This window comes from Cebus imitator, unplaced genomic scaffold, assembly GCF_001604975.1.
Source record: "Cebus imitator isolate Cc_AM_T3 unplaced genomic scaffold, Cebus_imitator-1.0 Scaffold173, whole genome shotgun sequence".
Taxonomy (NCBI): domain Eukaryota; kingdom Metazoa; phylum Chordata; class Mammalia; order Primates; family Cebidae; genus Cebus; species Cebus imitator.
The window spans coordinates 3,214,788-3,227,298 of NW_016107488.1; the positions used below are offsets into that span (position 1 = coordinate 3,214,788).

The following is a 12,511-nucleotide window of genomic DNA, read 5'->3' on the forward strand; positions in this document are numbered from 1 at the left end:
AAAAAAAAAAAAAAAAACTTTTGCAGGTGAAGATCAAATGTTCAATAAATAATAAATTGTAAAACCTGCTAACCAAAAGTTGAAATTTCAAAAGGCTAGATTATATCATAACATGATATGTTTAGTCTTAGTACATGTTTGTCATCATGACATTTCAAAATGTAAAGCTGGGAGATTCTGCATGTAGTATTACACTTTTGAAAGCCAAAAGAGCAAAAGGCAGAGTTCTTGTATTACTAGCGTTGGGCCAGAGACTGGATTTTTCTAACACTTAGTTATCTAAAAACAGACATAATAGCAATTTTTCTGTTCACTTTACAAACTTTTGGGTAAAATTAATTAAAGTGATTTATGTGAAATACCTGGATAAAATGCAAAATAACATTTTATTCCTCATTACTGGAAAATTTTATAAAAATTATTTACTTTCTTTAAAAATTAGCCATTGTTACTTCATGCTAAACAAACTACAAAATCACCGTATATCTCATACCTCTCTACCCAGTTGACACCATTGTATTTGAGATATACTTTGTTCTTACTTCCAAAATCTCTTAGGGTGACTCCTTAGGTTTTTCCACAAACATATTATTTTTATTTCATTTGTCTTAAAATATTAGAATGCTTATAGATATGACCACACTAACCAGAAATATGCAGGTACATACAAAGACAGGGGTTATTTGTTTAATTTAAATTCTTAGAAAGGAGCTGCCAAATTATAGTATATGTTGTAATTATTTTCCTTCTTTGCACCTATTTATCTCTAACACAGTAATTTCAAATTTGGAGAAGAAAAAGGAATTAAAATTATGGAAATTACTCTGTTACTAGAATATTCTAACAGAGTATACTCACATAGTTTGAAGATAAGGTCAAGAAAAATTGCTGTCTGAAATGTAATCTCGTAAAAATAAATTAGCAAAAATAAGCAGCCTTACTCATCTGCATCACTGATGCACCCTAAAAGAATTTAGAATTATTTTGCTGCTAAGAGCAAAGTATATCTCAAATCCAATCATGTCAGCTATGTACTGAGAGGTATGAGCTATATGGTGATTTTATAATTTGTTTAGCATGAAGTAACAATGGCTAATTTTTTAAAAAAGTAAATAATTTTTCTTTTTCTTTCTTTTTTTTTTTCTTGAGACGCAGTCTTGCTCTGTCACCAGGCTGGAGTACAATGGCCCAATCTCAGCTCACTGCAACCTCCGACTCCCTGGTTCAAGCAATTCTCCTGCCTCAGCCTCCCCAGTAGCTGGGATTACAGGCGTGCACCACCAAGCCCAGCTAATTTTTTGTATTTTTAGTAGAGACAAGGTAACCATGTTGGCCAGGATGGTCTCGGTCTCCTGACCTTGTGATCCACCCACTTCAGCCTCCCAAAGTACTGGGATTACAGGCATAAACCACCATGCCTGGCAAGAAAATAAAAAATTTTTCTAAAATGCTCCAGTAATGAGGAATAAAATTATGTATCTAGATAGAGATAGTCTAAGAGCAGAATTTATTAAAGAGTATTAAAAACAGAATGCCTACATCAGAGGCATTCTGGACCTGTTCTCAAATTAACTAATTAATAAACTTGAATATCCATAGGAAACATGGCTGTCGGGATAATCTTTATTCATCTTTAGCTCAGAAAAATCTTTCTGATAATCTAACCTGATCAAAAGAACAAATAACAAATCATTGTATATCTCATTCATTCTCTTTATTAAATATTGAGGAGATAAGGAACCTTAATATTTTTATTTACCCTCAGGAACTGGATGAATTTTCCTTTTACACTCTATGTCAATGATTCTCACACTTTGGTTCATGTAAGAATAACCTAACAAAATTCTAGTAAATGCCTATTTCCAGGCCACAGTCATGGCTAGATTCTAGGTTTTCAGATTTCCAAATTGGCCTCTCTCCAGATCTGTATTCTTGTTATCTCTGGGGGAGTTGGCAAATTCAACCACCTGGAGCTAACGAGCCATTATCTGGAACAGCTAGAGACATTTTGCTTCACCATTAACCACCCTCTACAACGCCCATCTGAGCAGTCAGGTGACAGTCTGCTCTTTGCCTCCTGGTTCATCACTACCTTTAACTACCTTGATTAATACTGTACATCCTCAATTACCCAGGATTATATAAGGTAAGCTAATTAACAAATAAAATGAAGTTCATTCTGATATTCCTTTAATAGACAACTTTCTAAGCAAGTGCTACTACGAAGTAAGAACATTTTAAGGCAAACATTGCAATGACTTTCTTTCTGTGCAGCTGAAATTTTTGCGAGACATGTGCCAATGTTTTACGAGACAGGGATAAAAGAGTGAAAACTAATACAGAAGAGGTAAGTGATTCACAAGGTCTTTGAAAGATTTTATTTATACTTAGGGTTTTCTTTTAAGTTTAAGGTTAAGTGCTTTAAGGTTTTAAAACTTAAATCTAAAAGAAAAGCCTCACTGTTTCTTCAGAGTTCTTTGCTTCAATAAGAATTGGTTGTGCATAGAAACCTTAATCAAATATCCAAGACACCAACTGCTCACTTTTTCCTCCTCGAGGGAAATTACTAAGTTACATCAGTCAAATTTACTCCTTACTTTTCAAGAGATATGGAAAATATATAGGGGGGAAAGTCATATCTGGTAGAGGATATAGGAGTAACTGAATAATAACTTCTGCTTCTAGCCCCTGGGGCTTTTCTGTGGAATGCCTATGGGAACATACACTATCATCATAAGCCATATGCCTAAGATGTACATTACCCCAAATGACATACACATCCCTTAAAAAGTGTGGCATCCATCAGGTCTCTACATAATGTTGGGTAGGTTGTATTGCACAACTTTAATGGGTGCCATTCATGCAGACAACGGTGAATGGAGCACCTTGGGCGATAATGCAACTGGCAGCCCTGATCGAAGTGTAGTCACTCCTTTAACTTATGTTTTGTCCTGGAGATACCAGAGAACATTCACATGATGCAGATGCTGCTGCTGATGAAGAAACTAAAGATAATGGCCAAATGTGTGAATACCTACCATAGACTGATTACTTTGCCAACATTATAAAGAAAGGACCAGATTGGTGGGCAGCTGGGTGGGGGTGGATTTGATTAAGTACCAAAGACTTTGAAGGACCTCTGCTAATAATCTTTATTGCTCCTTATTGCTTTAAAACAGGGAGTATATGGAATGGGGCTAAATTATTAGAAAAAGACAGTTTTATTGTTTTTTTTTCTCAAAATGAGGCCCTAGAATTATGCAAAGAAAAATACACAGGTAAATATTGTAAACTAATCTAGTATTAAAATACTGATTTTGGAATTCTGTGAGTTTATAGCACTGTCAGGGTAAACACATAGGGAGAAGAAAGTTTTTCTCTTGTAGGTTTTAAAGACTTAAGATATTTCATCATAAAAAATAAATTTTGGGGGACATTGTAATAAACAGATGCCAATCAAAGTACTAAAACTGGTAGTTTTGTAAACAACCCTTCAAATCATAAGGCAATTCAAATAATGACAAACTAAGTTAATCATACTGGATACAAACATTTTAAAACAATTGTTGCAAAAAATCTTGGTCTACTCCTTGGCAATAATAATTTCTGCATTTGGTGAAACTCAGTGGCCACTAAGATTATCATAACCTAATAATCACATCTCTAGGCACTGATACAAGATTGTTCATGACTTAGTAGAACATAGTCATCAGTTTCTGATTTTTCAGTCTCCAACCTCACCCCAATATGTAAAATTCTTTACCAGTAAGTACTATATATTAAAAGAAACTTTGCTCTCCACTGCTTTTATCCTTTAACTAAAACTAAGATTTAAGTCATCCTGATGTGATATTTTCAAATACTTCCTTTGAAATAAAAAATATTTAAGTACCTTCATGGAAATCCTCTCTCTCCATCACTTACACATTTGTATATAATGTAGAGACAGTGATCATTTTATTTAAAAATTGAGAATAATATAAAAAGGAATTACAATGAAAATATTGGCTACCTTAATGAGAGCAATCATTCCTGACATAATGATATCTGTTTTTAACAAAAAACAAATTGCTTTACCAATGCTTTCAAACACTTGTTAACATCAGATCATTATCAAAAGCCCCAATACCTGAATAATACATTTCTATATTACTCTGCAGAATCTATTACATTTAATGGCTAATTTTTAACTATAAAATCTGGAACTCAGTCTGTAAATTTATAAAGGAGTATTTTTTCAAGCATCATCCTAGAATTTTATGGGAAAATTAATAGAGAAATGGATATTGGATGAAGACTGCAACCTCCTCAGGAATGGGAGAAAGTTAAAGTTAGTCTTTATTGCTGTACAACATTCCAGTTGAACCCAACCTTACTGAATGCATGCACTCAACTTTTTCTGGTGTAAACATCTACATGAGTAATGATAAATACTACACTGGTATTTCAAGGATAATAAACCAGAAGTTAGCTTCTAATATTTGCTCAAATGCTTTGAACACCATCATTTTTCTTTTTCCTTAGCAAAGAAGTAGATATATTATTTTAGTCATCACACACTGGCAGAAAAGACCACTTACATGTTACAAATTTGGCTTTGAGAAGTCAGTCTATTTTCCCAAGCATAATGATCCTATTTTTAATTGATAGCTATTAGGACTGTATCTTAGGTGGAGGAGTGTCTCATGAAGTATGCAGGAGTTGCAAATAAGAGAGCCTTGCTTTAACTGGAGAACTGAGAGGTGTTTAGATGGTGAGTTAGGAACAAAAAGCAGAAGGAAACAGCGATGACTTACCTGTAATACTTTGGTCAAATTGTTAAACAGAGCCTGGCCCGCACTCACTTTGTATTTGACACCTCTGACTGTGCCATTTTTGCTTAAAATGTTGACTCTTCTTGTACCAAAACCCTTCTCAATAGCAGCCCTTGCTAACACCAGCAGGTTATCCTGGTCATTCTCATTCTCATCACCTTCTGATTCTATGTGGCCATTCTGCTGTCCATCAGAATCACTTAGTCCAACTATCCCACAGATACTGGCACATTCAGAATCCAGAGAGCCTGACGGTTGCCCATCTTCATACACTTCCTTCAGAACTCGCCCACTGTGAGAGGATGCTATCCGAAACCGGACTCTCCGTGGCCTGTCACTTTCTGGCTTCATCTCCCTTTTCAGCATGGTCACCTCCACCCACATGAACAGTTTATAGCATTTTGGATTCGTTTTTATTGCACTAGTCCACTCTCCAGATAGCAGTATCAGAGCCAATTCTAGAGATGGCAGCACTCCTGTGAAACTGACATCGAAAGGAAAGAAGATTCCCAAGGACTTACAGTGAGTCTCTGCAATTAATAATGAATGTGTGGGTGTGTGCTATGGTTACTTTTAAACTAAAACCTGCAAAGTGATCCCGGCCTTTAAATATTAAATAGCCATGGCGGACTCTTTAACAGGACAAGTGCAAGAAAGTGGCATGCAGCGAAACAGAAAATAAGTATGGGGCAAGAAAATGAAAGGCTTGAACTTTGAAGTCAATGGTGAGCATTGAAAAGGACCTGAGCAGTGGATATGTCTCTACTAGTCATTGTGGAAGGCAGAGGTCAGAGATTAATGTGGAATCAAGTTTATAGGATAAGAGAAGTCATAACTTTCTCACAGTACTTATTTCTTTTTCACTCACACTGAATGATCTTTCAGAAGGGCAATGAACATGTTGCATGCCTGCATAGAGCTATCAATACTAGTTCTTATTAAATCATCTATTAGATTTTATTTACATTGCATAAGATGAATGTCCAACTTGCATCTATCTTCATGTTCCAGTAGTTTTACTAAAGAGTAACTTGTTAACAAAAATGCTATTTTTAGCTTTTTTGAAAACACAGAATTTTGCTTTGTTTTTTTCCGCCTTCTGCTAGTAGAAAACGTTGTTCTTTTTGACAGAGGAAAGGTTTCAGAAAGAATATATATGCAACAGTGAGGGAAGAATAGAAAATCCCTCCAGGCTAGCCAGATCAGCCAAAGCAATCCAGGATCAGCAGTGATATATATTATATCCAAATCACCCATGCGTAGAGGAAGGTCTTCCTCATGCTGTGCTCAGAGTATTTTCTATCACTTTGGCAAGCACCTAAGGAACCTGTTATGATATAAGGTCATATTGAAATTTACATTATAGTGCGTGCCCCAAGCTGTCTGCACTTCCTGAGGGAGGATAAGCAGCTGACCTGCACAAAGCACTTCAGGATTTTAATTGTTAAGGTTTTGGTCTCAATATGAACTTAATTTGCAATTATTTTATAAAATTCAGAAAATAATATCATGAAGTTGAAAATAAAATCATGAAAAATCTCATCAGAGATGTTAATAATTTTGTGCATTTTTTTCCAGGGTGTATGGCAGAGATGTTCCACAGCTCACAAAACCAGATTGCCCAGACTCTTGCATTTAAGGGAAAAGGCAGCAAGTGCTTAGCTTTTGATGATGATCGTGAGCAAAACTGATGCATCATTTATGCACCAAGACAGCTGAGACAGAGCCTGCCCTGTCTATGCTATTTGTCTTCCTGCCTCAGCTGCTAGCTGCGTGACCCCAGAGCAATCTGGAAGCACTATACTGAGCTTGTCAGGGTTACAGAGAAATTAACAACCACTACCACCCTACATTAGATGATGTCATGAGAAAAAATAAGCCTTTATTGTGTTAAGCAATGGAGATTAAAATTTAAGAGTTGTTTGTTAGAGCAAATATCATTACTGAATCTGATTAATATGCTCTCATATATAAAAGCATATTATATTTATTTAGTGTCTTGGTTTTTTTTTTTTTTTTTTTTTTTGGTCAACCTTATAAAGGGGATCATTTCCTATACCATTATTTCCGAAAAACATAAATTTAATGTGTGTATTAAAAAACCTCCTGATGGCCATGTTGTATTTTACTTTATTCTTTCTGGATTGCTAGATGTTTGAGTTATTTAAAATATTTAGTAAAATAATGCTGTAAATAATATACTTGCTTAAAAATCAGTGTTCATATATCTGGCTGTTTAGCATAAATTTATTTGGGAAAAATTAATGGGGTAAGAATTTTCACAAATTTAAAGCTCTTGATAAAAATTGTTATTTGCTTTTGAAGACAAATTGTATACTGTACACTTCTACTAGTATATGAGTGACTGTTTTACTGTACTCTTGCCAGTGCCAACACTGAATACAAGCATATCTCAGATACTGTGGGTTTAGTTCTAGACTACTGCAATAAAGCAAATATTACAATAAACAGTCAAATGAATTTTTTTGTTTCCCAGTGCGTGTAAAAGTTATGTTTATACTATACTGTAGTCTATTAAGTGTGCAATACTGTTATGTCTTTTTAAAATGCACATGTTGAAACCATCATTCTCAACAAACTTACACAAGAACAGAAAACCAAACACCACATGTTCTCACTCATAAGTGGGTGTTGAACAATGAGAACACAGGGACACAGGGAGGGCAACATCACACACTGGGGCCTGGGGGGTGGGGGACTGGGGAGGAATAGCAGGGGGTTGGGAGATTGGGGAGGGATAACATTAGGAGAAATACCTAATGTAGATGACTGGGCGATGGATGCAGCAAACCACCATAGCATGTGTATACCTATGTAAAAAATAAAAAAATAAAATGCACATATTTTAATTTAAAAATATCTTATTGCTAAAAATGCTACCTCTTTAGCCTTCAGAAAGTTATAATCTTTTTGCTTATAAGGGGTCTTCACGCAATGTTGAGGGCTGCTGACTGATCAGGGTGGTAGTTGCTGAAGGCTGAAGTGGCTGTGGCAATTTCTTAAAATAAGACAATAATAATCTTTCACAAAATATTTCTTTGTTGTATGCAATGCTGCTTGACAGCATTTGATCCATGGTACAACTTCTTTAAAAATTGGAGCTGATCCTTTTAAACCTGCTGCTGCTTTATCAACTAAGGTTTTGTAATATTCTAAATTCTTTGTTGCCATTTTAACAATGCTCACAGCATCTTCATCAGGAGTAGATTTCATCTCAAGAAATCACTTTGCTCATGCATAGGAAGCAACTTCTAAATCATTCAAGTATTATCGTGAGATTGCAGCAATTCAGTCTCATCTTCAGGCTTCTCCTGTAATTCTATTTCTCTTTCTATCACACGGAAGTCACTTTCTCCACTGAAATCTTGAACTCCTTGAGCTATCCATGAGAGTTGGAATCAACTTTCAAACTCCTGTTAATGTCGATATTTTGACCTCCTTCCATAAATCACAGATGTTCATGATAGCATCTAAAATAGCAAATTCTTTCCAAAAAATTTTTAATTTACTTTGCCCAAAGCCACCAGAAGAATCACTATCTATGACAGGTATAGCTTTATAAAATGTACTTCTACAATAATAAGACTTGAAAGTTCAAATTAGGCTGAGCACAGTGGCTCACATCTAATCCCAGCATTTTGAAATGCCGAGGAATGCATATTGCTTGAGCTCAGGAGATAAAGATCAGCCTGAGCAAAATGGCAAAACCCTGAAATCCCATCTCTACAAAAAAACACCAAAACAATTAGCCAGCCATGGTGGCTCATGCCTGTAGTCCCAGCTACATGGAAGCTGAGGCAGGAGGATCACTTGAGCCCAGGCAGTCAAGGCTGTGGTGAGCCAAGATCACGACACTGCACTCCAGTCTGGGTGACAAAATGAGACCCTGTCTCCAAACAATAAAAAAGGAGAAAGTTCCAATTACTTCTTCATTCATGAGTTGCAAAATAGACGTTGTGTTAGGAGGCATGAAAACATTAATCTCCTTATATATACCTCCAATAGTTCAGCTGACTAGGTGCATTGTAAATGAGCAGCAATATTTTTAAAGAAATCCTTTTTTTTTTTTTTTGAGAAGTAGTTTTCAACAGTGGACTTAAAATATTTAGTAAACCATCCTGTAAACAGATGTGCTGTCCTCCAGGCTTTGTTGTTTCACTTATAAAGCATAGGCAGGTAGGATTAGCATAATTCTTAAGGTCCTGCGATTTTCAGAATAATAAATGAGCATTGGCTTCAAGTTAAAGTCATTAGATTCTACAGGAGAGTCAGCCTGTCCTTTGAAGCTTTGAAAGGATTTCTCCTCTCTAGCTATGAAAGTTCTAGATGGTATGATTTTCCAATAGAGGACTGTTTTATTCGCATTGAAAATCTGTTCATCAGTGTAGCCATTTTCATCAATTATCTTAACTAGATCTTCTGGATAACTTGCTGCAGCTTCTGCATTAGCACTTGCTGCTTCACCATGTACTTTTATGTTACGGAAATAGCTTCTTAAGCCTACGAACTAACATCTGCCAGATTCAAACTTTTCTTCTACAGCTTCCTCACCTCTGTCAGGCTTCATAGAAATGAGGAAGGTTAGCGCCTTACTCTGGATTAGGTTTTGGTTTAAGGAAATGTGGTGGTTGGTTTGATCTTCTATCCACACCACTCAAACTCTTCATATCAGCAATTAGGTTGTTTTGTTTTCTTATCATTCACGTGTTCACCAGAGTAGCACTTTTAATTTCCTGAAGAAAATTTCTCTTGCACTCTCATTTTGAGAGGCTGAGATGAGAGGATTTTTAAGCCCAAGAGTTCAAAACCATCCTGGGCAACACAGCAAGACCGGATCTCTACAAAAAATTTAAAAATCAGCCAAGTATGGTAGCATATACCTGTAGTCCTAGCTACTCTGGAGGCTGAGGTAAGAAGATAATACTTGAGTCCAGAAGTTCAAGGTTGCAATGAGCTGTGATCACACCACTGCACTCCAGCCTGGGTGAGAGCAAGACCTTGTCTCAACCCACACACAAAAAAGGAACAAATAAATAAAACTAATAAAGCATTGGCTAGACTAACCAACAAAACATGAGAGAAGACCCTAATAAACAAAATCAGAAATGATAAAGAAGACATTACAACTGGTGCCACAGAAATGCAAAAGATTTTTCAGAGACTATTATGAACAACTATTCACTAACAAGCTGAAACACCTAGAGGAAATGTGTATCTCTCTGGACACACACAACCTACCAAGATTGAATCAGGAAGAAACAGAAACCCTGAACAGATGAATGATAAGCAATGAGATTGAATTAGTAATAAAAAGTCTCCCAACAAAGAAAAGTCTGGGACTCGACGGCTTCACTACCAAATTCTACCAAACTTACAAAGAAGAAACATCACTTCTCTTCACACTATTCCAAAAAAAAGTGAAGAGGAGAAAATTCTCTCTAACTTGTTCTATGAGGCCAGCATTATCCTGATACTAAAACCAGGTAAAAATGAAACAATAAAAGAAAACTACAGGCCAATATTCCTGATGAACATAGTTACAAAAATATCAACAAAATACTAGCAAAGAAAATTCGGCAACACATCAAAAAGATAATACACCACAATTAAGTGGGATTTATCCCAGGAATGCAAGAATACTTCAACATGCAAATCAATAAACATGATATATCACATATATAGACTGAATAACAAAGATCATGTTCATTTCAATACACAAAGAAAAAAATTAATAAAATGTAACATCCTTTTATGATCAAAATTCTCAACAATAGAGGCAAACAAGAAACATATCTCAACATAATAAAGGTCAGGTATGACAAATACACAGGTAATATCATACCAAATGAAGAAATGCTGAAAGTCTTTTTCTCTACAATCTGGAACAAGACCAGGATGTTCAATTTCTACACTCCTATTTTACATATATGGAAGTCCTAGCCAGAGAACTCAGGCAAAAGGAAGAAATGAAAGGCATCTAAATTGGAAATGGGGAAGTCAAATTGTCTCTTTCTGCAGGTGACATATTCTCATATTTATAACAACCTCAAGACTCCAACAAAAACTCTAAGATCTGATAAATAAATTCAGTAAAGTCGTAGGATACAAAATCGACATACAAAAGTCAGTAGCATTTCTACACACAATAATAAACTAGCTGAAGTATAAATTAAGATGGAAATCCTATATGCAGTAGCTATAAAAATATAAAATATCTAGATATAAATTTAACCAAGAAGATGAAAGAACTCTATGAGGAAAACTACAAAGCACTAATGAAAGAAATTGAAGAGGACACAAAGCAATCGTAAACAAAAAGAACAAAGCTGAAGGCATCACACTACCTGACTTCAAAATGTATTACAAAGCTTAATAACCTAAACAGCATAGTATTTGGTATAAAAACAGGCACAGACCAATAGAACGGAATAGAAAACCCAGAAATAAATGTACATATGTACAGCCAACTGATTTTTGACAAGATGCTAGGAGCATACCTCAGAGAAAGGACACCCTCTTCAGTAAACGGTGCTGGGAAAACTGTGTGCAGAAGAATGAAACTGGACCCCAACCCTCACCATACACAAAAACCAACTCAATTTGGATGAAAGACTTAAACGTAAAACTTGAAACTTTAAAAGTACCGGAAGGAAACATGGGAAGCACACTTCAGAATGTTGGTCTAAGCAAAGATTTTATTACTAAGACCTCAAAAGCATAGGCAACAAAAGCAAAAATAGACAAATAGGACTGTATTATCACAAAGCTTCTGCACAGCAAAGGAAAACAATCAACAGAGTGAAGAGACAACCTGTTAAACAGTAGAAAATATTTGCAAACTATTTATCAGACAAGGGGGTAATAGCCACACTAATCATCAGAGAAATGCATATGAAAACCACAGTAAGATTATTATCTTATCCCAGTTAGAATGGCTATTATCAAAAAGACAAAAAATTACAGATGCTGGTGAGGATTCAGGAAAGAAACATATACACTGTTGGTGGGAATGTAAATTAGTACAGCCATTATGGAAAACAATATGGAGATTTCTCAAAAAACTAAAAATAGAACTACCATATGATCCAGCACTGCTGGTTATTTATCCAAATGAGAGGAAATCAACATGTCAAAGAGATGCCTGCACCCCCATGTTTATTACAGCAATAATCACAATAGCAAAGATATGAAATCAACCTAAGTGTTCATTGTTAATGAACATAAACATAACGTTCATTATAAATGGATAAATAAATAAATGGATAAAGAAAACGTGGTATAAAGATACAATGGACACTATTTGGCCATCAAAAGAATAAAATTGTGTCATTTGCACAACACGGATGAAACTGGAGGTCATTATATTAAGTAAAATAAGCCAGGCACAGAACGACAAATATCAAATGTTCTCAGTCATATGTAAGAACTAAAAAAGATAATCTCACGGAGTTGTACAGTAGAATGATAGATACCAAAGGCTAGGAAGGGTGGGTGGGTGGAAGGGGGAGGAGAAAAAACATTGGTTAATAGATTCAAACATACAGTTAGATAAAAGAAATAAGTTATAATGTTTGATAGCAGAGTAGGGTGATTATAGTTCACAACAGTGTTCTGTATATTTTGAAATAGCTAGAAGAGAGGACTTTAAATTTCCTACCACACAAGAATAATAAATA

The 12,511-nt window shown here is 35.4% G+C and overlaps 1 protein-coding gene across 2 annotated transcripts in view; it reads right to left on the bottom strand.

The window, feature by feature from the left end:
* The window catches only part of GRXCR1 (glutaredoxin and cysteine rich domain containing 1), a 374,604-nt gene that overhangs the window by 141,532 nt on the left and 220,561 nt on the right, over positions 1–12,511 (bottom strand). The window contains exon 1 of one of the 2 annotated variants that reach the window (XM_017544907.2): positions 4,797–5,748. The exons of the other annotated variant lie outside the window; for it this stretch is intronic. Coding sequence (XP_017400396.2) covers positions 4,797–5,198 — 402 coding nt within the window. The 5' untranslated portion in view covers positions 5,199–5,748. Of the gene's footprint in view, positions 1–4,796; positions 5,749–12,511 lie in introns of those variants that run through there. 2 annotated transcript variants of the gene reach the window in all.